Raw genomic sequence first — 26,994 nt, 5'->3', positions numbered from 1 at the left:
TCTGCAGTCGCGCACCCTGGCTGTATGTGCTGTTTCCTATATTACCTGACTTGCACTGTAAATGGAATGCTATTGTCGGCAAGAGACATTTGATTAACTGGCTTCGAACAAAAAGTTTCCCTTTGACGTTTAATACATATCGTATCCTTGTTCTAAGTTTATTGGTGGCGTGCCTAATGTTTTGAAGAAGTTTATCTAAAACTGTTTCAATTATTTTAATTACATGGTTTATTTAAAATGTTTACTTAAAAATTTTTTAAAAGACCAGTATTGTTAAGGTGTCATTTCTTGAATTGGTCTCAGGTTTTATTATTAATGTAATTCTTCTGCTGTTTCATTCACCTTTCTGAACTTTTTCATGTGTGTGATGTCAAATCAGGTTCAGTTGGCTCAACTGTTCTTCAAATGAACCTGCTGTTACAGAAAAAAATGTATTGCAAAACAATATATAAAAATAAATTTTGTTGTTCATGGATAAATTATGTTAGTTAAAGAGACCTAGTCCTTCCATGCCATTTCCCTGATCCTGGTAATTCATAATTTCACATAGCATAGTGTACCAAGTATCTATGCCACCGGAATACAGATAACGAATTAACGTTAGCGATGGCGCGAATATTTTCGATGTCATGCAACACTGAATGAGAATGATATAACGCCGCGCCCATCCTTGCCATAGGAAGCTCCCTGGTTGGCCTATTTTGAAGAAATAAATTAGAATTGTACGAAAGGCGTGTGTCTTAAGAAACTGTTGAGAAATGTGAATGGGTGAGTTGATGAGGTTCTACACTGTTGATATATAACTGGGATATGTGAATGTGTTCACTCAAGTAAATAGGCTTAGTGGTTCTCTGACTGGACTACTATGAAGAATTTGAATAGAAAGGGGTGAGTGGAGGGGAGTAGATGGATTAGCGAACGGTGAGGGGGAGAGTTAGGAAAGAGCGATGCTTAGGAGAGAGGGGGCATGATGACATCTTGTGTGCGCCCATGTGTGTGACAACGCGACAGTCAAACATAAAATTTCATCCAAAGACGATGTTGCTTTTCTCCCATAGTCTTGAGAATACAGTACTCTCTACTCTTGCCATTGCCAGCCTACGTTTTATATCCGCATTACATCTGTCATTATCAGTTATTTTGCTATACAACTAGCGAAACTGTTCACTATTGTGAGTACCTCATTTCCTAATCTAATTCTCTCAAAACAAGTTGACTTAGTTCCACTTATCTCGAAGCATTTTTTTTCCAGCCTCTAACCTCTTTTCAGGACAGTATCCCTTAATCCCATCACATCTTTCTACACCATTTCTGTCTCTGACAATATGACAGTGTCGTAGGTAAACATAACACTTTAACTGATCTTTTCACTTAGCTTAAATTAGAAATTTTTTTCTTAGCTCGCTTTATCGCTTTCGAAATACACGAACTGAATTATAAGGCTGCGACCCCGTCTCAGCCATTCTCAATAACGTCCTTCCTTTCACGTCACTCAGCTCTTGAAATTACAGACTGGTTTCTGCAGAAGATGTATGCAACATTTCGCTCACATTATTTTATCCCTGTTAGTTTGAGAGTTGTAAATAATTAATTTTAGTTAACATTGTCAAAAGCTAGTCCTAATATACAGCTGCAATAAATATGACCTTCATGTTCTTCCACCGTCCTCTAGGATACGTCTTAGAGTCAGCTTTAATTCAAATTCTCATGCGTAACTCCCGAACCGAAACGGACGGTTTCCCAAGTGATCTTCTACTATTCGTTTCATCCCTCTCTAGATAATTCAAATTTGTGTTTGACAGTACGATTCAGTACATGTATGATTTAGTAATACTGACCTCTGTCATCGAGTGTCTTCCTTCGTATTGGCATTGTTACATTTTTCTTGAAGTCTGACACTGTTTCGTTTGTCTCATTTATCCTTCATGTCAGCTGCTCCAGATCATATGACAAAATTGCATCCAGAAGTTTTCTTTCGACTTAAGGGTTTCACTGATTTGTTTCTTTTCTCTCGCAGCATCACACCACTCATCCGATATTCATCCTCTCACCTCCTCTTTCCATAATATTATCATCTCATTATGCTTTATACAGCCCTTTTATAAGACACCTCAAATTTTCAGGCTCTATCTTCTTATTCTGTACTGGGCTGTCTAGTAAGATCTACATCCTAATACGGCTACTTATCTTTTCCTCAGGGCTTTCTTAAGTTTCCTTATATATAGCAACTACTTTCCCTATGGTCGTGCATGCTGCTATAACTTTGTATTTCTCCTGTGACAGTCCACACTGTACCACTTCATGCTTCAATCTCACATTTTAGACATGACTAATCAATTCCGCCTGTTGCATTTGCCAAATTTTTATATTTTTCTTCCATCAGTTGCATTTAATGTCTGTCACTTTAGCTAAGAATTTTTACTTGGCAGAGACTGTGTGCCTATTTGATCCTCTGCTACCTTGGCTCTTGCATGTCTCAAAAGTATGCACTCATCCAGTATTGTATTCCTTTCCATTGTTTCATTCAGGTCTGTTAGTTGCCTAATTCTCCCTTTTGAAGTACCTACAACCTCTGGCTGTTGTAAGATATAGAGGACCTATCTTCTAAAGGTAGATCATCTAACAGTACAAGATTTAATTTCTTTCTCACTATCTACTAGCCATGTTAACACTTTCTGTTTAATCAAAATAGCGGTCAAAAATAACGGTTTGCTTTCACCTAAGCAGTAAATGATGTCTGCAAGTTCATTCGTTCTTTATTCATTCGAAAATATGTCATATCTATTTTTAATTGTTAAAATATCCAACATTTAAAGCAAGTTTGAATAAGTTGTTTCGTAGCATAATGGCCGCAATTTCAGCCCCTTCATAGCCCCCTCCCCTCCGATCATCCTCCCCCGTACCAACTTGAGAACTAGTTTTATTCACCTACTTAAAAAATGTTCACAGGTAGAAGATGACATAAGGTGTTATCAAGCAGACTGTGCGATTTTTTTAACCATGTGGAAAAGTTCAGTATGCCCTCATGTCGCTACAGAATCAATTTAGAAAAAAAGAAAAGCAAGTATCGTCCCAATGCAGCTGCAGTACTAGATACAGATTCTCTTCGATTGATCTATGATATGTTTTAACACACAACAGTATATACAGGGTGGTCCATTGATAGTGACAGGGCCAAATATCTCACGAAATCATCAAACGAAAAAACTACCAAGAACGAAACTCGTCTAGCTTGAAGGGGGAAACCAGATGGCGCTATGGTTGGCCCGCTAGATGGCGCCTCCATAGGTCAAACGGATATCAACTGCGTTTTTTTAAATAGCAACCCCCATTTTTATTACATATTCATGTAGTACGTAAAGAAATATGAATGTTTTATTTGGACCACTTTTTAGGCTTTGTGATAGACGGCACACTAATAGTCACAAACGTATAAGTACGTGGTATCACGTAACATTCCGCCAGTGCGATATCGACCTTTTCCGCAATTGGTAAACGGTCCATTTTAACACGGGTAATGTATCACGAAGCAAATACCGTCCGCACTGGCGGAATGTTACGTGATACCACGTACTTATACGTTTGTGACTATTACAGTGCCCTCTATCACAAAGCGAAAAATACGGTCCAACTAAAACATTCATATTTCTGTACGTACTGCACGAATATATAATAAAAAATGGGGGTTCCTATATAAAAAAACGCAGTTGATATCCGTTTGACCTATGGTAGCGCCATCTAGCGGGCCAACCACAGCGCCATCTAGTTTCCCCTTCAAGCTAGGTGAGTTTCGCTCTTTGTAGTTTTTTCGTTTGATGCTTATTTCGTGAGATATTTGGCCCGATCACGATCAGTGGAACACCCTGTAGATTATAGAGAGCTCCGAAGGGCCAGGGCAAGAGCAATGAAATTACATTATCGTTTGTGTTCGTCCAAATTTTGTGTTGCTATTTTGAAACACAGATGAAAGAAACGGGTTGTCTCCAATATGCTCATTTTTTCTGCTATAATTGACCAATATTGATATTTTGAAGAATGCATTATCTGTCTCTTACTATGTGAAAGAACTTTCTGTAATTGTGAATGTAGGATTACGTATTATACAATTCAGCGCACGATCCGATTCCATCAGTCTGTTCTGACCCATTACGTCATATATGACATAAACAGTATACTTTACACCAGTCACTAAGTCAATTACAAAAAGCACTTTATAACAAGTCGCTTACGTCGTTCGAGATGTCGAGCACAAGACAGACAATTACAGCTGCATACAAATATAAAATACGCGATATACCTATTTCGGTCACCTAATGAAATGAAACTAACAGGACAACCAAGGGACTTAGGGGGTATAGATCGGGGACAAACTAAAAATACTATTAGACTAATATCTGTGCAAGAGAACCACATAATCAAAAAGTAACAAATACCAATTCATCCAAAATAAACTGAAATAATAATAATAATAATAACAACACACACACACACACACACACACACACACACACACACACACACAAGCACGAGCGCACAATTGGAATCGATTATTTCGCTAGCTCAGCTGAAACGAAGACAGCGATACGAGATATCTCTCCCCATTAAGCCATAGCAATCAGTATCGAAAATTTAACTTAACAACAGCATAGCGTAGTGGTTAGCACACTGTACTTTGGGAGGACGATGGTTCGAACTCGCGTCCGGTCTTCCTGATTTAGTTTCTCCGTAATTTCCATAAATTGCTTGATCGCTTTAGACATACGCCGGGATGTTTCCTTTGAAAGGGCACGACCTAACTCCTTCCCTAACGTGATTGGACAGACGACTTCGCTGTCTGGTCCCTCCCCTAAATCATCAACCAGCATCGCGCCCCCTACAAAACCATTCCGTATCAAGTACTTCTCGTCTCCACGACGTAACATTAAAATTCAGCCGAAAAACAACCAGTCAAACATTTGTAAGAACCAAGATTATAAATATTATCGCCACTTGTTTCACTCATAATAATTTGAGATGTATCCTTAAATTTATACCTAATCTCACCCTTGAAAAACGTGCCACATTTGAAAAACCACCAAATATTTGTGACAAATGAGATTATAAATATAATCACTAATGGTTTCACACGAAAAACTTTCAGCTGGATTCTTAGGTTCCTGCTTAAACTCACCATCGAAAATCGTGCCATAAATGGAAATAATCAATAAAATATTTGTGGAAACCGAAATTATAGGTACCATCGTTACTCGTTTCTCCAGCAGTAACTGATTTTTTGTTCACAGCTTCCTGTCTAACAACTTCCACTTAAATCAAGACATTTTTAGAATAAACAGCATTGTTTGCAACAGATACTAAGACAACCACGGATAATATTCAATAACAAGTCGCTTACAACTTTCGCATCGGAACTCGTGACTTTATACAACACGTCACTGTTCAGAGCGGCGGAACGAAATCAGACCATACGCTTGACCTACATTATGAACCGAGGAACACAGAGAAATGAAAAATGAGTGGTAGTTGAACTTCGCAAGTACTTCAGCTAAAATGTTCGGCAAGTTTAATGCTACGATACGAAGGATACGTGGGGCATAAATATATTTTATCTTACACACCGTATCTTTTTCTTTGTGCCAAAGAGGAAACCGTTAAAACAACGTCTAAATAACTAAAAGAGACCATTGTTACATACCTTCTTGTTGATTTTGTGAATCCATGTCCACATCGCAAGCAGTTTCGCGCTTTTTTATTTGATGAAATAACACGAATCCTTTAGTTTACTAAATGGTTTTAATTTGTCGCTAGGTTATAACGAGAACAACTTACAGAAAGGTAAATCGTACACAATTTGGAACTTTGCTCCTAGCGTCGCTAATAACGCATTTGCCCTCTGTTGTCATGGAAACTCACAGAGATGTGAATAATAATGGAGAGTACGAATCTGTACAGACGAGGATCAGAAATGTTGTGCTGCTGAGTCTCATCGACATTTCCATTGTTCCCTAACGGAAGTCGATCTTAAACGAGGCTAAAACTCCTGCGCTAATATTGAAGCTTACAAAACTGAAGCAATTTCTGTCAGAAAAGAGAGAAACGTTAACATCGAAAATAATGTAAAATGATGACATATACTGAGGGAATGATTTCAGGACTCCTTATATGAGAAGGTGGCAATCGGTGGAACTAAAACTTGCCTCATATTTAAGATAAGTTGATCAAACGGAACAACACCGTAGATTGTGGTAAATGGGCAGCAGACTTTGAAGAGAAGAGCACTAGAAAAATTGACTGGAATTTACAGTTAGGGGAACTGACAAAGCTCTGAAAATTTTCCACAGAAATTTATTGGAATAGGTGTGGAAAGGAATAACTCAAAGTAGATTTCAGAGCAATTGTACAAGTTTACGGATTGAGCTTTCAGTTACATGCTGAGTGAGGGCACTGCATCTAACTTGGATACAATTTTTTTGTTATTCTTGTATAAAACTTATTAATGAAGTAACTGTTAACGGTGTAAGAATCTGAATATATAGTGACCGTAGCACTCTCAAACACGTTTTGCGTGTAGAAGTAGTTAACGATCACAATTGGAGAAACTGTTTCAGAACAGAATAGCAACTAAATTTGTGACAGCAGCCTGCATTGAATTTGAACCCACAATCTTAACAAAAGTAACTTTGAGTAAAAGTTCGTAGAAATTAGCGCTGATAATTGCAATAACTCCAATTAAGTAAGCAACAAGGATTGTAGCTAGTACTGCGATTGTATTTAGCATGGTTTAGCAGTGAAGTATGCCAAAGAAATAGCGACATTTAATATTATTTATAATAGCATATTGCGTCACACACATGAGTATGTATTAATTTAGACCGAGGAAGTATGGCAGCTTCACTTTAACAAAGTCAGAGACGGTGCAGTAACATAGCATTTCCTAGCTCAACAAAGAATTATTTGATATGACAACTTAAGAAAGTTTCAGTCCGATATGACATAATTGAGAAGCACATTCGCATTTCACTATAACATTATCGCTTGAGGAAGATCCCTTGTAGGTGCGAATACAATAATATTTTACCTATTTGCTCAGATACAAGTAGACTAATGCAAAACTAGAACTTAGGTTTTGACTACATCTACATCCATTCTCCTCAAGCCACCTGACGGTATGTGGTGGAGGATACCTTGAGTACCTCTATCGGTTCTCTCTTCTATTCCAGTCTCGTTTTGTTCGTGGAAAGAAGGATTGTCGGTATGCTTCTGTGTGGGCTCTAATCTCTCTGATTTTATCCTCATGGTCTCTTCGCGAGATATACGTAGGAGGGAGCAATATACTGCTTGACTCTTCGGTGAAGGTATGTTCTCGAAACTTCAACTAAAGCCCGTACCGAGCTACTGAGCGTCTCTCTTGCAGAGTCTTCCACTGGAGTTTATCTATCATCTCCGTAACGCTTTCGCGATTACTAAATGATCCTGTAACGAAGCGCGGTGCTCTCCGTTCGATCTTCTCTATCTCTTCTATCAACCCTATCTGGTAAGGATTCCACACTGCTGAGCAGTATACAAGCAGTGGGCGAATAAGTGTACTGTAACCTACTTCCTTTGTTTTCGGATTGCATTTCCTTAGTATTCTTCCAATGAATCTCAGTCTGGCATCTGCTTTACCAACGATCAACTTTATATGATCAATCCATTTTAAATGACTCCTAATGTGTACTCCCAGATAATTTATGGAATTAACTGCTTCCAGTTGCTGACCTGCTATTTTGTAGCTAAATGATAAGCGATCTATCTTTCTATGTATTCGCAGCACTTTACACTTGTCTACATTGAGATTCAATTGCCATTCCCTGCACCATGCGTCAATTCGCTGCAGATCCTCCTGAATTTCAGTACAATTTTCCATTGTTACAATCTCTCGATATACCACTGCATCGTCCGCAAAAAGCCTCAGTGAACTTCCGGAGTAAGTGCCCCATAACTGAGAAATGTACTAACTCAGTGAGTAAAAAGGCTGAATAACAAAACGGAATACAGTGCTTAGGATTTATAAACATTTAACGCATCCGAGCAGCACTCGTCCATCATGCAGATGCACACACACACACACACACACACACACACAGATATATATATATATATATATATATATATATATATATATATATATATATATATAATCATTAACTGCAGGTCATTGGATGCAATTATATTAAGAAAGTCCGCGTACAGTTATCTTTCAGGTAATTATCTATGTTGTTTCCACTAACACAGACAAAGCTGAAAAACTGTGCCCCACAATAACTCAGCTTGGAATTTCTAGTGATAAAAATTTCAAAACGCAAAGCCACAACTCGGCAGCCCAGTTCGGACGACGGCTGCGATATCTACATAGCATTGGCACCGGTTGGTGTAGCTACTTATCCACGGAAAAGCTCTCCATTTTCATCAAGATCGTGACTACAGCACTGCTCTCTTATTTGACGCGTCCAGTATTAAGTAATCACGAAGTCTCATGTCCCTTCTACATCTTGAACCCTCTGACTGTACAAAAATACATATTGTGAAGTGAGCTGTCGTCAGCAGTGTGTTGGCTGATGTCTTCATTGCAAATAAACGCAGCTGTTTATAGAAAGTGTTTGCGGTGGCGGGCAGAGATAGAGGTGCCACACCAAAGTCGGCAGTGTCTATCGATACCACATACATTAGCGAAGGGCTCAGTGCAGTCCGCAACAAACAGTGGAAGGCACTCAAGAAGACCGCGCCTCCTTTGCTGCCTAGCAACGCTTCCACACCGTGGTCGATATACTGCCGAGCATGCAAGAGCTCAGCAGTCAACATCATCTTGTAGGGTAGTGATAGTTTTAGTTTCTGGTGAAATGTACTTTAGTAAATGTTGCATTTTGTACTGCTAAAACAAAAAAAAGCAGTTTCCTAAACTACGCATCAGGTGACCCTTATTTAGTCAGTGACAGCTGAAAATTATCAATCAATGGTGTGGCAAAGGACTGAGTAACAGTTAAGAAAATATTTTACAATTATGTAATAAAGAAAAAAGTTAATGAGATGATAAACAATCAGCTGCATGAAAGAAATTTAATCTTTTTGTTTCGCATCTTTGTACAAGTTTTATGTAGACACTGTGAACTGCGTGTAGGCATCTAAGAGCTCTTATTGTATTAATGGAATCAGTATTGTGTAACTTATTGTTCCTGCATATATTTTTAGGGCAATGAAATTGTGCTGTATGCACTTCATTACTGACACTCGCAAATATTGAGATAGGCGAAAGTAAGTACCATTTCTTATCTTCTTATTTTTAAGTTTTCGTACCTAATTTTAATGTTCTTACCTGACTTGTATGTGGTGTATTTTCCTGTACAGGCTTCTGAAGAAGGGCTCTAAATGCCCGAAAGCGGTAAAGAAATTAAATTTCATTTATGCAACTGGTTGCTTATTATTTCATTATATGCGACTACAGTTGCTGATGATGGATAAAATGAGAAAAATAAATATTTCATCTGATATAGTTTGATGGCCCCTTGCCCAGAGTAGTTAAAGAACCAACGGATGTGGCGGAATGAAAGTAGCTTCACCTGGTCGCTACAAATAGCGGCGACGACTGGTGCTTAATATGCACCAGATGCCTGCAAAAAAATGGTTCTAATGGCTCTAAGCACTATGGGACTTAACATCTGGGGTCATCAGCCAAAATGGTTCAAATGGCTCTGAGCACTATGGGACTTAACATCTGTGTTCATCAGTCTCCTAGAACTTAGAACTACTTAAACCTAACTAACCTAAGGACATCACACACATCCATGCGCGAGGCAGGATTCGAACCTGCGACCGTAGCAGCAGCGCTGTTCCGGACTGAAGCACCTAGAACCGCTCGGCCACTGTGACCGGCCAGCGTCCCACCTGTGCACGAGTTGCGCACATTTTTCTTGATATCCTGTAGTGTTCTCTTGTAATTGTGTGTGTATTACTTTTCACCTTTTCCGAACCGGCACAAGAAAGGTCTCTAACCAAAAATGCACAGTTTCAGACGAAGTGGATTGAGTGTCTGCTGCTTGCTGTCATCCAACTGACGTCACTACTCAACGGAAAAGGAGAGTCACCGCCGCTAGTTGCTCCAAGCTTTCACCCATACCACAGCCAGGTCGAAGAATGATCGGACTACAGGGCGAAAATGGAGGCGTACTTCGCCGCCTGCAAAATAGGTGTGGAGTGAAATTGCTACTTTTGTCAACAAACTGTGCTCCGAAACTGCTCCCGGAAAACAATGTACGACAGCCCTATGAAATTCCAATATGAATATTATGACACTCAAATTCATATGGCAGCTGTACGGTTTAAATTTTTGCGCGTGAAGCGGCAACTGCTTAGAGAGTCAAACATATAGCAGAACTCAGAGGTAACACCAAATATTGCCAGTTTAAATGTACATTCCCAGCTTTTGAGGAAAACCAGTCACCTACACCACATCACCCATTTTGAGTGGCCACGTGTCTCGGCTGTGGCAGTGCATTCATATTGATTTCGCGGGTTCCTTCTGCAACAAGCGATGGTTGTTAGTGGCACATGCATGCAGTAAGTTTCCTTTTGTTATCCCCATGACATCCACATCAGTTGCAAGTACGGCATTGGATTTGTCTTCTAGTTTTTGTTATGAAGTTCTTCCAGAGGTCATTGTCGCCGGCAATGCTCCACAACTCACAACAGACGATTTTCAACAGGTTCATGTCACCAATGCTATACGCCATGTGACCACTGTTCCGTTTCACTCGCAGTCTAGCGGTGAAGCGGAACGTTTCGTTCGGACATTCAAAGGTCACGTGGAGAAACTCCGTTTCTTCCATACACGGAACTAGACCCTGAAAATATTTCCGTCGCCCTACCGCTCTTTGCACGTGTCGGGAAGTCGCCTGCAATACTGTTACACAGTTGGAGGCATCGCATCCTGCCACAACTTCTGCGGCCGCCAAGAAAAACAATTCAATCCGCAAGATCGCAAAAATTTTCAACAGTAGGATGAAGTCTTTTACCAAGTTCTTGGCAAGCAAAAGCATTGGGAGCGTGCACTCATTACCAAAGCAGTCGGACGTTCGTTTTATTCCGTCCACTGCTCTGCTCGGTTACTGCGGCACCACGAAAACCAGCTGCTCTGCGCATGCGAGCATGTTGGTGAATCTACCGCAGAATGTTTGTTCACAAACCCAGCACGTCGCTGAAGATCACACCTGCAGTCACAACCATCCAGTTGCGGCCGGTACCATCCACTGTGTAGCCCATGGAGGTTGATGGCCCGCCATCACCATTGTCGCCACCGTTAACATCACCGGTGTCGGCCTCTGCCCAGCTGGCTGAACCGATGTCCGTGAACGATCCGCCCCGGAAGGTCATCATACCACTTCAGAAGACCCCTTCGCCATCAAGCTGATCGTAGCATCAGCGTCTCTGGATGGGGCATGCAAGCTGCGACTGGATTTTTGGCTAGTATTCCCGGTCGCCCTCGCAGTGGATACCTGGGTATGGGTAGGGAGGCACCATCGACAGCATTTCCCCTCCCTACCCTTTCATCCCTCTTCTGCATCCAAATTCAGTCCTCACTTACCCCTCCCCCGCCCCCCACCCATCCCTGCATCAGCCCTGCATGAAGACAATGCAGAAGATTCTTTGCTTTGGAGGGGGGTGGGGAGCGAAAGGGGAGAGAAATGGGGTATTGTCCAGTGATCGCTCTGCCACACCATAAGTGACAACATGAATTAATACCACAAACCTTAGTGAGGGCTCGCTGCAATCCGCAACAGCCAATGGAAGGTCCTTCAGAAGACGGGCTCTCCCTCTCAGCATATCAGCGCCCGCTGTCTAAGGTCAATATAGCGTCGAGCATGTAAGAGCTCAGTCCAGTTTGAGACCCCAGCTACAGCAGTAAACATCAGAGTGAACTACAGTAATTGCGAAAGTTTCTGACGAAATGCATTTTCGTAAATATTGCATTATGTACTGCAAGAGAACAGTTTGTTAGTCTGCATCAAATGTCGCTTTCGTAGTCAATGGCAATCCTGCGACAAAGATCTGTGTTAAAGCTAGGTTAACCATTTTTCCATTATTTGATAAAGTGAAAAAATATTTCATGTGTTCTAGTATGATGAGCCTTCCCCCAGAGCAATCAAAGAGTCCATAATTATGGCCGCATGCATGTACTATCGCCTGGTCAGAAAAGTATTTACAGAACCTATTTTACACGTTCGACTTGTAAAACTGAAGGAAATTGTGAGAAAAACGAAAATAAATATTTCGATGCACATAAAAGTATTCAGAGAATTTAATACACCATACTTCAAAATGTTAACTGTTTCTGCAGCTCAGAGGTAGCAGCGTGGCAAATAAAATATTTCACGCAGGTCGTGTAAATCCATAAGTTGAAGTTAATTACATTTACTATTAAATTAAAAATGCGAAATTCAGAATAGAAAGAAGAAACTTGATTACCGGTTGGACACAGTGCACTTTCAGTCTCAAATACTCTAATATCATAACCGATTTTAAATAATTCAGTATTAAACAGGCAGTGGTCTGCACAGGAAGAAGCATGTATCACTGTTAAATACTCATCCATGTTGCTCTCGCATATTTTCTGATCTCACCTATGTAACAACTATTTAGTCCTCGTGTCTGTTTTCTCGTACGCTTTCAGTCCAACAAAGAATTTCCTTGGTGTGGCTTTCATCTATTCACTTGAATACGTGTCCAACCCTCCACAATTTTACAATGTCTGTAGCCATAAATGGACCCATAATTACGTATGTCTCTTCAGTCAGTTGTTTGACACGCTCATCTGTTATCCTGCGTCTCATATTTCCATCAATAATCTCTCTTTCTGAACAATGTTAAAATTTCCACGATAGTTTAGTGTTAAAGTTTTTGTTGTATGACATAAATTATTGGTTCGCGGGTGAACTATTTGATCATGAAATACTTTGGGAGAAGTAGAAGAACCATATACATTTGACTGATCAATCACAAATAATGATCATTTTTAAACCTAATGGTTCACAGTTGGTGAACAGCTTCAACCTCCTGGTAAAAGCTATCTGTCTGGAGCTATACAGTAAGGAAATCCTTACACACCAGCATCAAACCCTTGATCATCATTACTATTTGCACATAACATACTAATTACTTGGGCAATATATTACATGTTGTGGGCAAATATGAATGGTTATAAAGGACTGATACTGGTTACTTAGAATATCCTCACTGATTAACCCTAAGCTGATTTTTTTTTCGTAAAAGTTATTAAACGATCTTCAGTTATAAGCTCTCAGATTTGAAGGTGATTAATACACATCATCCAATCTGTTCATGCGTCATTATGTAATTCTTCTGGGACGGTAAAAAATAAGCTACCATTATAATAGACTTCCTGACAGAAAAACTAAAGAATCTAGTAGAGGAGGAGCAAACGAAATGAAACTCCGCGGGTTGAAATGGGGTGTGATATTATTTCAGTGATTACGAAATCGAGGCAAGTAAGAGCCCACTTATCACTGTGTCGTTGCTCCCTCTCTGGCCTGGAGTATAAAACGATTCCGTTGGAAACCGTTCCATAAAAGCGTTTCATCCTCTCCTGAGGCAATCTGGCCACATATATGGTAAATGGACCTTGATATTCTCGACACAGGCTCCAAAACAAAGTTAACGTGCAAGCTGTTCCCACACACACTCTATAGGGGAGAGGTCTTTTGATCTTGCTGGCTACTGGAGTACAAAAATATCATACCGAGTGTTCACAGAGAGGCTGCCCTGTTTGGTCGAGAACTGACCTGTGGAACAATGTCAGCACGATACTCTTTCCTGAGAGGTAACCCATGGGGCTGCTAGTGTTCCATCTCTCATTACCAGCAGTGACCTGACGTCATACCGATGGCTCCCCGCACGATGGTGACACGAGTGACACCACTGCGGCTCTTCAAAACAGCGGAAGAATGGGATCTCGCCAAAGGTAACGTCCATGCTCGCCGAGATGTTCATAGGGGATGGTGCCGAGCCGCAATTCATCACTGGACACCGTACGATGCCGTTAATCAGAAGTCCGTCCTTTCCAGTGAAGGCACCATCCAAATGCAGACATTTTCCTTCTGTTGTTAATGGCAGACTACGCGAGGGACGATAATTCCCCAGTTCAGCTGTTCTAGTCTCCGGCCAATGGTGCGGAATAACACTGAATGTTGGAAGGAGTAACTTCCTTGTTGTCGGATTCCAGGTGCAGATGTGAAGGGGTTACAATGTGCGTCGTACACAAAATGCCGATCCTCCCTTGGGGTGGTCAGAACCTTGACAACGAGGATGCCTACCGTCACTTTCAAATGCTGTCCGTCACTGGGCCACCACAATATCCGGATTCCCAGGATATCCGGATATAGGACACCTTCCGGCCAAATGGAAGGAAGGAAGATTACGGTTTAACGTCCCATCCATTAGGTCATCAAGGACGGGGCACAAACTCGGATTCAGAGAAAAGGCCGCGCCCTTGCAAGGAAAGAATCGAATAATTTGCGTGGAGTGATTTCGGCAAATCACGGTAATACACTCCTGGAAATGGAAAAAAGAACACATTGACACCGGTGTGTCAGACCCACCATACTTGCCCCGGACACTGCGAGAGGGCTGTACAAGCAATGATCACACGCACGGCACAGCGGACACACCAGGAACCGCGGTGTTGGCCGTCGAATGGCGCTAGCTGCGCAGCATTTGTGCACCGCCGCCGTCAGTGTCAGCCAGTTTGCCGTGGCATACGGAGCTCCATCGCAGTCTTTAACACTGGTAGCATGCCGCGACAGCGTGGACGTGAACCGTATGTGCAGTTGACGGACTTTGAGCGAGGGCGTATAGTGGGCATGCGGGAGGCCGGGTGGACGTACCGCCGAATTGCTCAACACGTGGGGCGTGAGGTCTCCACAGTACATCGATGTTGTCGCCAGTGGTCGGCGGAAGGTGCACGTGCCCGTCGACCTGGGACCGGACCGCAGCGGCGCACGGATGCACACCAAGACCGTAGGATCCTACGCAGTGCCGTAGGGGACCGCACCGCCACTTCCCAGCAAATTAGGGACACTGTTGCTCCTGGGGAATCGGCGAGGACCATTCGCAACCGTCTACATGAAGCTGGGCTACGGTCCCGCACACCATTATGCCGTCTTCCGCTCACGCCCCAACATCGTGCAGCCCGCCTCCAGTGGTGTCGCGACAGGCGTGAATGGAGGGACGAATGGAGGCGTGTCGTCTTCAGCGATGAGAGTCGCTTCTGCCTTGGTGCCAATGATGGTCGTATGCGTGTTTGGCGCCGTGCAGGTGAGCGCCACAATCAGGACTGCATACGACCGAGGCACACAGGGCCAACACCCGGCATCATGGTGTGGGGAGCGATCTCCTACACTGGCCGTACACCACTGGTGATCGTCGAGGGGACACTGAATAGTGCACGGTACATCCAAACCGTCATCGAACCCATCGTTCTACCATTCCTAGACCGGCAAAGGAACTTGCTGTTCCAACAGGACAATGCACGGCCGCATGTATCCCGTGCCACCCAACGTGCGCTAGAAGGTGTAAGTCAACTACCCTGGCCAGCAAGATCTCCGGATCTGTCCCCCATTGAGCATGTTTGGGACTGGATGAAGCGTCGTCTCACGCGGTCTGCACGTCCAGCACGAACGCTGGTCCAACTGAGGCGCCAGGTGGAAATGGCATGGCAAGCCGTTCCACAGGTCTACATCCAGCATCTCTACGATCGTCTCTATGGGAGAATAGCAGCCTGCATTGCTGCGAAAGGTGGATATACACTGTACTAGTGCCGACATTGTGCATGCTCTGTTGCCTGTGTCTATGTGCCTGTGGTTCTGTCAGTGTGATCATGTGATGTATCTGACCCCAGGAATGTGTCAATAAAGTTTCCCCTTCCTGGGACAATGAGTTCACGGTGTTCTTATTTCAATTTCCATGAGTGTAGATCCGAACAGCCGGCCACATGGAGTCCTGCAGTGAGCCGACTCATTCAAACTCTGTGACGTGTGACATCGGTGTCTCACAAGAGTGCGCAGCATCTTTGCGTCTCTCACTGTGATCACCTAATAAGGCCTGGTAATAATACTAAACATCAAAAACACTAATGCACTCTGGAGGCCACTTCACTTGTCACAGAGAACACTAGCTCTACTCATTTACATACCGAGTGGCTGTTTGTTCATGTACGAAATTATGTTGACACCCGACCATGTCTTCTCGGTGCTTTACTTTTTTATGAGGCTGTGTGTATGCACCGTGGTTCGTCCGACAGAGAGATGTACTGTATTTTCAGTTTTAAAATTTCGAACTAATTGCATGTTTTGCTACAATTTTTACTCTTTTGTTTATTTTGTTTGCTTCCCATTCGTTGTCGTCTCACTGATTACACAGTATCGTAAACCTTGAACATAAGCCTCTACAGACAGAAATATTAAGTTATATGGTCAATATCTAAAACGTACCGTAATTGTGGTACTTAAGAGTGATAAAACTGAAAAAAAGTAAGTAGGAAGTCAAATAATATATTGTGTAGCTTATGATTTGTCACAACAAATTTTAAAGGAAACTTAAATACTAAACTATGAATTTTTACAGATTTACTTACATAACATAAGAATGTACTTAAGAGTGTAATACTTTAAATTTGTAGTTATTATACTTTGCAGAAATCCTGAGAAACGATCCTTTTGTCCTCGATGCGCAAATGAACATTACGCTTCTCGCAATTTGCGAGCTACAGGATTGTCAACTTTTTTCTTGACACAGTGGTCAGCATTTTCTGAAGGTCTGAATACTTGGACAATCAGGTAACCTTTCGCAACGTGGTGGTTTAACAGCAGACTGAGACTGCCTGCTAGTTTTGAGTATTGCTTCAAACTGCGGCGCTCAAAACAGTCGAATATTCTGAGAGTCGCTATATTTTTCATTCAGTCTATCTGTGTTTCCCTTCGCAGCTTTATAAATACTACACAGACATTTTAGCTTGCCAGATATTTAAGTCCAACAGCTCACCCCGCTTTCCTGGTGTATCTATGTGTGACATATAATGACGATGTGACAAAATTGTGGAAAAATACCTCTACACATACCTATCTTAAAAAAAACTAAGTATTTTTCTGCTTTTCAGCAACAAATAAATAAGAGCTTTGTCTAGATTTTAGTACATTACTCGTGATGTGGAATTTGAAGAATGAACAAAGAGAAGAGGCAAGATAGATCTCTCCATAATCACGTTATTAACAGATTACCCATTGAATTTAATATAGCTATTCATAAAGCGGGCCACGAACAAAGTTAATGAAGCGACAGAATAAAGGTGATATAGTTAATCCATCAGATGCAGCGTACAAGGAACATGACATCGTTCGTGCTATACACCCAGACAGATTATCAGACATACGTTAAACAATGTAGATTCTGGCAAGAGTGAAAGCAAAAGATGCTAAGCTAAGTGAAAAATTAGCTGCTTTATCAGTGAGCGGTGTAGTGATAATTATGTTAAGATGGGCATGGGTGCGAAAAAGATGATGCAGAATAAAAATTTTACTCTGAATATAATGAACAAAGTAAGTAACACAGTTTGAAGTAGTCTAGTATGTATGAAGCCGTGGAGCACTCTCACAGCAGCTGCGAAAACTGCTTATAAAATTGTTTCACAAGTTGCTCTCAAATTGAAATCGCTCAACAGAGAATCTATATTGCCCCTCCCAAAACAAGTGTAATACTACCTCTCACATTACCCTTTGCAGCATTATCAGCAACTGGAAGATTAGCTGGAGGTGCAGCAAGGGTTGATATAGCTGTTAACGATGCAAAAACCACTCTCAAACTGCTAGAGTAGTTGCAATGGTATTACCACAGATAGGAGGCAATAGCACTTTGTGAAGGGAATAGAGCTGTATTTTGGACCATACAGGAAAAACGGATTTGGTCTGTCTTTGATTGAAAAAAGTTCTCCTTCATCCATCTTACAACAGCATCAATTACTAATATTGAGTTACAGTATTATGCTAAAAAACTGAAAATAATATATTTCTGGGTTATGTTTACGAGAGATATTTGACCCGAAATGCCTAAAAGATATGAAAGTATTGCTATTAACTTGCAGATGAAGAGTGAATCTTGTTCACGTTGGGTATCTTAAAAGAAGAAGTGTAACGTTGCGCATTGCTTCAATAGCCTTTGCAATTTACTGCCTCCAACGGAAACTGTAAAATATTTCAGAAACTACGCAGTAAAGGATAAATACATTTCAGTCACTTAAAAGTCCGAGGAGCCACATTCGTTTAAAGTTTCTGAAGTCTAAATAAATTACCAAGTCTCTTAAGAAATCCGATAGTATGACAATAGACGCCATCAAAAATGGCGTAACGTATAGTCTATGAGGTATAAACTCAATAACAACTGTTGTCTTCAACGTTGCACTAAATTTGTCTCTCTACCCATACGAAATTGCCTTACTCGACTTATATTTCTGCTGTTCCATAACGTGGTCTAGGGAATATAATTCGTGCCTTGCAGACTGCCACATATGTTTTTTTGGAGAAGACTCCAAATCTAAAACATAGGGAAGAAACTCTAAGTGCCCCAGAAAACTAGATGAGACTTAAACTGACAAGACAAGACTTAAACTGGAAGATGTTCTGGTAAAATTTTGCAAGCAAATCTTTAAGTTCAAGGTTGCGTCCAGCAGCTTGCATGTTTATTAATGATTTGATCCCGACAGCTGCGCGACCCCACAGAATAAAACTCACTCGACGTCCGTACTGCCAGTATTGTGGAATGATTGACACTGCCATACACAGAACAGTAGGCTGCTCCAGAGTTGCTGGTTTATGGAAATGGATAAAGTTTAAATCAACACGTTTGCCCTCGACTACCGCTCATGCAATAAGCACCAACAAAATAATGCACATGGACGTAAAAGCGTTTCCAACATCTAAGACAAAAACACTCACGTGGTTCATATATTTCTTTTATAAACTGCATCTTCAGCGAGGGAGGGAGTCTATATATAACCTGAAACAACACTTGAAGCACAAAAAAAAAAAAAAAGGAATTATGAACAGTAAATCGAAAAGAGAAAAGTTCTTACCATTTACACACCTAATTTAAATGTTGTCATTTATATCTACGTAAAAGTTTTGTGATACCTGTTGATTAATAAATTCATATATATTAAAAAACAGATAACGCCATTGATTAGTAATGAAATATCCTTGGTCATGGGTTCGAACCTTGCCACCGCTTGAATTCTGCATAAAAGTCATCAGCTATGGTGGCCAAAAAATTCCGGCATGAGAAGTCACTGTCATTTAGCCAACGGGCTTGTCAAAGTGGGTGGAGGAGCGGACAGACTTCAGGGCACTTCAGGCAATGGAACCCACAAAAATATAAATTTTCTAATCGGTGCGAGGAATGGGAGCTCGCTCTAATAGTAGAAAAATGTAAGGTTGGGCAAATGAGTACGAATAACAATCCCATAGTGTTCGAATGCGGCAGTGGTAGCGAGCTACCTGAAACGGTCACTCCATTAATTATATAGGCGTAACGTTGCCATGTGATAAGAAATGAAATGCATACATAAGAACGGTAAAGACGGCCGAATGGTGGACTTCAGTTTATTGGGATAATTTTTGCAAACTTTATTATGCAAGTCCATCTTGATCAAAAAGCCTTTTACACTCAGTATTGCCGTTTTCGGCTACTGCCGTCATCGGATCATAAAATGTTCTGAGGTAGGTATCAACGTCAAATTATGCATGAAGGTACATAGTACTAACTACGTAGCTACATGTATAATTTGACGTTGATACCTACATACTGTATGACCTGAAAATGGCAGTAGCCTAAACTAGTAACAATGAAGTGTGAAAGTTTGTGTGATCAAGAAAGGCCTGTACAAAACGTGCCACAATATCATCCCGGACTCATCTTCAGACTTAATGTCTTAATTGATAATTTCTTGGACAGTATAGTTGACCTTAAAGGGCCCATTCTTGAATACTGCCCGAGTGGAATCCCCACCAGGTCAGATTAAAGGAAGACATCGAAGCAGTTTAGAAGCGGGCAGCGAGATTTATTACGGTATGTTCGATCAACACCGGAGTATTAAAGAGATGCTTCGTGAACTCAGACGGGAACCCCTGAAGGGAAGGCGACGATCTCTTGCTGAAACACTCGATTTAATATCTGGGTGCAATGTTCCCAAGTGATAAGAAATGAAAAGAATACCAAAGGACGGTAAAGTTGGTTGAATGGTAGTCATCGAGAACCGGCATTTGCAGCTCACCGTATAACGTTCCTAAAGACACCAACAAACATTCCGCATAAGTACTACAAAGACAACAAATCAGGGCTCACACCGGGCATATAGACGATAGTCATTCCCTCACTCTGTTTTCGGGTGGAACATGACAAGAAATGACTGGTAGTGGAACAAGGGGCCCTTCGCCATGTGTCACACGTGACTTGCCGAATACATACAGGGTGTTTCAAAAATGACCGGTATATTTGAAACGGCAATAAAAACTAAACGAGCAGCGATAGAAATACACCGTTTGTGGCAATATGCTTGGGACAACAGTACATTTTCAGGCAGACAAACTTTCGAAATTACAGTAGTTACAATTTTCAACAACAGATGGCGCTGCGGTCTGGGAAACTCTATAGTACGATATTTTCCACATATCCACCATGCGTAGCAATAATATGGCGTAGTCTCTGGATGAAATTACCCGAAACCTTTGACAACGTGTCTGGCGGAATGGCTTCACATGCAGATGAGATGTATTGCTTCAGCTGTTCAATTGTTTCTGGATTCTGGCGGTACACCTGGTCTTTCAAGTGTCCCCACAGAAAGAAGTCACAGGGGTTCATGTCTGGCGAATAGGGAGGCCAATCCACGCCGCCTCCTGTATGTTTCGGATAGCCCAAAGCAATCACACGATCGTCGAAATATTCATTCAGGAAATTAAAGACGTCGGCCGTGCGATGTGGCCGGGCACCATCTTGCATAAACCACGAGGTGTTCGCAGTGTCGTCTAAGGCAGTTTGTACCGCCACAAATTCACGAAGAATGTCCAGATAGCGTGATGCAGTAATCGTTTCGGATCTGAAAAATGGGCCAATGATTCCTTTGGAAGAAATGGCGGCCCAGACCAGTACTTTTTGAGGATGCAGGGACGATGGGACTGCAACATGGAGCTTTTCGGTTCCCCATATGCGCCAGTTCTGTTTATTGACGAAGCCGTCCAGGTAAAAATAAGCTTCGTCAGTAAACCAAATGCTGCCCACATGCATATCGCCGTCATCAATCCTGTGCACTATGTTGTTGTTGTTGTGGTCTTCAGTCCTGAGACTGGTTTGATGCAGCTCTCCATGCTACTCTATCCTGTGCAAGCTTCTTCATCTCCCAGTACCTACTGCAACCTACATCCTTCTGAATCTGCTTAGTGTATGCATCTCTTGGTCTCCCCCTACGATTTTTACCCTCCACGCTGCCCTCCAATACTAAACTGGTGATCCCTTGATGCCTCAGAACATGTCCTACCAACCGATCCCTTCTTCTGGTCAAGTTGTGCCACAAACTCCTCTTCTCCCCAATCCTATTCAGTACCTCCTCATTAGTTATGTGATCTACCCATCTAATCTCCAGCATTCTTCTGTAGCACCACATTTCGAAAGCTTCTATTCTCTTCTTGTCCAAACTATTTATCGTCCATGTTTCACTTCCATACATGGCTACACTCCATACAAATACTTTCAGAAAAGACTTCCTGACACTTTAATTTATACTCGATGTTAACAAATTTCTCTTCTTCAGAAACGCTTTCCTTGCCATTGCCAGTCTACATTTTATATCCTCTCTACTTCGACCATCATCAGTTATTTTGCTCCCCAAATAGCAAAACTCCTTTACTACTTTAAGTGTCTCATTTCCTAATCTAATACCCTCAACGTCACCCGACTTAATTCGACTACATTCCATTATCCTCGTTTTGCTTTTCTTGATGTACATCTTATATCCCCCTTTCAAGACACCATCCATTCCATTCAACTGCTCTTCTAAGTCCTTTGCTGTCTCTGACAGAATTACAATGTCATCGGCGAACCTCAAAGTTTTTATTTCTTCTCCATGGATTTTAATACCTACTCCGAACTTTTCTTTTGTTTCCTTTACTGCTTGCTCAATATACAGATTGAATAACATCGGGGAGAGGCTACAACCCTGTCTTACTCCCTTCCCAACCACTGCTTCCCTTTCATGTCCCTCGACTCTGATAACTGCCATCTGGTATCTGTACAAATTGTAAATAGCTTTTCGCTCCCTGTATTTTACCCCTGCCACCTTTAGAATTTGAAAGAGAGTATTCCAGTCACTGTGCACTATATCGTTAGCGAATGTCTCTCGTGCAGCCATGGTAGCGGCGCTGAGGGGTTGCTGCGTTTGAATTTTGTATGGATAGAGGTGTAAACTCTGGCGCATGAGACGATACGTGGACGTTGGCGTCATTTGGACCGCAGCTGCAACACGGCGAACGGAAACCCGAGGCCGCTGTTGGATCACCTGCTGCACTAGTTGCGCGTTGCCCTCTGTGGTTGCCGTACGCGGTCGCCCTACCTTTCCAGCACGTTCATCCGTCACGTTCCCAGTCCGTTGAAATTTTTCAGACAGATCCTTTATTGTATCGCTTTTCGGTCCTTTGGTTACATTAAACCTCCGTTGAAAACTTCGTCTTGTTGCAACAACACTGTGTTCTAGGCGGTGGAACACCAGAACACCAGAAAAATCCTCTGTTCTAAGGGATAAACCATGTTGTCTACAGCACACTTGCACGTTGTGAACAGCACACGCTAACAGCAGAAAGACGACGTACAGAATGGCGCACCCACAGACTGCGTTGTCTTCTATATCTTTCACATCACTTGCAGCGCCATCTGTTGTTGAAAATTGTAACTACTGTAATTTCGAAAGTTTGTCCGCCTGAAAATGTACTGTTGTCCCAAGCATATTGCAACAAACGGTGTATTTCTATCGCTGCTCGTTTAGTTTTTATTGCCGTTTCAAATATACCGGTCATTTTTGAAACACCCTGTATGTAGACATTGGCGTAGATGTTGATGTACACATTCTTCAGTAACTAGCGTAGGTCGAATTAATAATTCGTTTCTCAATGGCTACAAATATAATTTTATTGCAAAATCAGTTATAAACTCTCGTCACCAGTTTAGTAAGGGCCTCGTCGCTACTCCCGTGCACGCCGAGCTGCCACTGTTGTTATGTAGGCCGAGTTTGTGAGTTCGTGTAACGGCTTCTGGTGCCGTACGCCGCTAAGACAATTTCTCCCTGCCGCTATTAAACAGTTATGCCACAGGGTCAGGTACAGGATAGGAGAAAGAAAGTTCTACAACACTCCAGAAAATTAGTAACAAGTATCAGTTATAAAGGTTTACTTCTTTTCGACGTGTTGAATAATGAAGTCTGCAACACTGCATGTAATATAACACAAAGAGGCCCTCAAAGGCTAAGTGCAAATAATCGTAGGCCGCTCTTCGACGTCCGAATCGTCAGCAGTCAGCAAGACTCAGCAAAACCAGGAGCACCTCCGAAGATGTCCAACGTAGCCTTGGACGAAACGTCAGGGATTGAAGAGTTCCAAGGACCACGGCCATACAACCCGGAAAAATTCTCAGCAATCGTAGGTAAAATTCACAGTTCATAGCAAATGCAATTTACAACTGTCTGTTCCCTGCTGAGCGTTCACTAAACGACGTTGTCTGTGTAAATCAGCCCTGGACGACGATCTATAATAAAGTGGGTGGAAGCTGATCTTTTATATTCCGAGTAGGCTTCTATCCGCTGTCGGCCGGTCATTGAAGGATACTACTCGGCCGGCAACTGGCCGAGGCGAAGTCGGTATCTTCATCCCCAGCGCCCCCCGTGGCGCTGGTGGAAGTCGCCCAAGTGCCGAATCTCTATGGCACTGGCATCAGCTCGCATGTTTGCACCTGTGGTGCTTTTACCCTGGATGTGTCTTGTTCGGACGACACAGCAGCCACTTTTCTATATCTGTTAATTCCAGGTAAAGATAATACTGACTGCTGCAGTCTGTGTCTTCCCTCAAAACTTGCAAATAGTCTGTTGTTCTGCACCTACAGGTAAATCGAGCTAGTTTCTTCAGTTCATTAAAACCCGTTTTTTTTACCTATGCAGCTGGTAATAGTGTTAGTGTAAATATGTTTTATGACATTGTAGGGTCACCTTTTATTTCCAATGGAACGACTCCGCAATTATACGGTATTAAGTCGAGTAGTACAGCGATATAATGCTTGTTAATGTTTGCCCTGTAAGACGGTACTGGTTATCTCCATGGAGTTATAAGTATCTTTTAACAAACCTCCGACATAAGCCTCAGCTGAGATATTTAAAAAGTTTCCTTTAAATGTTTGCAAATTACTCTCACAGAACCACTAACAATCGTTATACGGCTGTGCTCAATCCAAATTGTAGTTAAAAGAATTGATATCGCGATTGGAACAGCAGTAAACGTACCACTAAGTGGGTAAATGAAAATTGTTGTGAGACGGTAATTCCAAGTAAGTTATACATTTCGCAGTTTCTCTTGCTTCACTATTTTTAAAAGTCTGGTGATATTTTGCAGTCATGAAATTTTGTTAATAATGTATTTATAAAATTAATTGTTTCTAAAATGAATCACAGTTCTTGAATAACACGTACCTCATTCCTGAGCCTTAATCGAAAAAAGAGTCGGCAGAATGTGATGTTAATCTGCAGGCACTTTTGCGGAGAATTATTAACATCAACGAAACATGGAGACGTATTTGTATTCCACTGTTGAAGTAGGAGTCTAAATAATGGATACAAGCGACAGAAAGAAAAGCAAAACGGCAGAGTCGCTTTTGTCAATTGACAAGCAGAGGTCGAATGAACGTAAGTATACGGTATGTACATCCCTAGGTCTAACATAGAATACTGGAAAAGAGTTTATCAATAGCTGACAAATGTTATCATTTACTGTAGAAATGTTTCATATGTGAACTGGACAAGCGGCAGAGATAGGCACACCGAAAATTTTCGTTCACGAGGACTCTATGCCATCCTACATTTTTTTAGCGGTCAAATAGCAGAACTGCATGAACTCGAATCAGTCCTTCACCTACCTAATTCTGTACTTCTGATCCAAATGACTTCTTCCAATTCCGCAATATGGAAAGTTTGTTTTGTGGAAAAAAAAATTCCATTACATGGGCTTCTGCTATGTTTTGTATTTTGTACAGTTCGACAGAATCTACTTTTTCCAGCTGCTTACTGTCACGGATGGAGACAACGTCGACATATAAATAATTTGGTTTTTCTAAGAAACGTCTACTCGCTTTTTTATCATACTTATCAAACAGCCTTCACACTATAGAAGGAGTTGTACTACGTTGTGGCTTTGCAACAAGAGACAAGACCAAGCCATCTGGCGAACTACAGACAGGAGATCAACGTTGATAGCGACGTCTTTGTACCGTCAGAGCGACCGCAGACGTAGCCAGAGGGTGTGCAAACACAACCGTGTCCTCTGCAGCCGCCGGCGATTCTGCAACTCTGGAAGGGGTTTCCCCTCAAAGGGTGAAGGCCCAGAGCCTAGGGCTGTGGCCCACCGGAACTGCGTCTCGTTTGGCACACACACACACACACACACACACATACACACACACATACGCACACCAACGCACGCACGCACCCTGACACGGACACACACGAACACGCACTACCGGCATAGCCTGGGGAGCTTGTTCGGATCGGTACTGATTCCACATCTGCTGCAGCAAACATGTGTCGACGGGAAAGGGGCCGCCTTTAGAAATCGACTTAAGCCAACAGTTCTGCGTGGAAAATCATACAGGGTACCTAAAGTCTAATCCATGATACAAGTAATTCTGTTGCCACTGATTCCAGTTTCCTATTTATTATTTTGTTGCTTCTGTTGTCAGGTCGTATCATCACACCAAAATTCAGTTTTGTAAAGCGTATCTCTGCTGCAAAATGATAATCAAGGTGCTATCTCCTAAAATCGATCCACTACTTATCCCGAGACAGCCATGATGTAGGTCAGTAAAGGTTTGCAAACAAAAATAAAACAGAAACCGTCTACGTCGACTTATCGGCTACACGTAATACAATACACTGCCAGACACTCCCGAGGAAACAGTATCAGATGAGTGCAAAATACCCGATTTATAGAACTGTTTTTATGTCTTCTTCAAAAGATAGCCGGCTGCGGTGGCCGAGCGGCTCTAGGCACTTCAGTTTGGAACCGCGCGACTGCTACGGTCGCAGGTTCGAATCCTGCCTCGGGCTTGGATGTGTGTGATATCCTTAGGTTAGTTAGGTTTAAGTAGTCCTAATTTCAAGGGGACTGATGACCTCAGATGTTAAGTCCCATAGTGCTCAGAGCCATTTGAACCATTTTTCAAAAGATAATGTCTTCCGATTTGTTTTTCCCTAAGAGTTACCGTCAGTGGGTAAATCAGTGTCCTGACTCCCAAGCTTTTCTATATTTATATTAATGTGCATATCACTAATTACTAATAACTCGGTCATATATGACTATGAACAAGCGCTCCCTGTTACACAGAGGATCATAGCAGGCAACAAATTCTGTGAACGCCTCTAAAACATTCGTTTCGGGTTTTCACCCGGAAAACAAAGACGCAACAAATAGGTGTACTTAAATGCAATAGACAACAGGTGGAACACTGTTCCATCCAGAAATATCTGAGAGTAGTTCTAGACCTTACGCTTACACAGTCACTGAACTCCTAGCGTAAAGCCGTCGGCACACGGACCGTGCTGTGGAACGTTAACGTAGAGCGTGCCAAGTGCAACGAGCTGCTGAACGCTCAGAAATG

At 42.0% G+C, this 26,994-nt stretch overlaps 1 protein-coding gene across 1 annotated transcript in view; it reads right to left on the bottom strand.

Annotated features, from left to right (window-relative positions):
* LOC126195568 (carbonic anhydrase 1-like) overlaps positions 1 to 11,403 on the bottom strand; it is a 197,267-nt gene extending 185,864 nt beyond the window's left edge. Inside the window, exon 1 of the mRNA XM_049934192.1 lies at positions 11,217 to 11,403. Within this exon, the coding sequence (XP_049790149.1) occupies positions 11,217 to 11,403 (187 nt within the window). The remainder of the gene's footprint in view (positions 1 to 11,216) is intronic.
* Between the last annotated feature and the right edge of the window lie 15,591 nt (positions 11,404 to 26,994).

Source organism: Schistocerca nitens, chromosome 7 (genome assembly GCF_023898315.1).
Source record: "Schistocerca nitens isolate TAMUIC-IGC-003100 chromosome 7, iqSchNite1.1, whole genome shotgun sequence".
NCBI lineage: Eukaryota > Metazoa > Arthropoda > Insecta > Orthoptera > Acrididae > Schistocerca > Schistocerca nitens.
The sequence above is the reverse complement of the archived record's forward strand: the minus strand, read 5'-3'. Positions and strand labels throughout refer to the sequence as shown.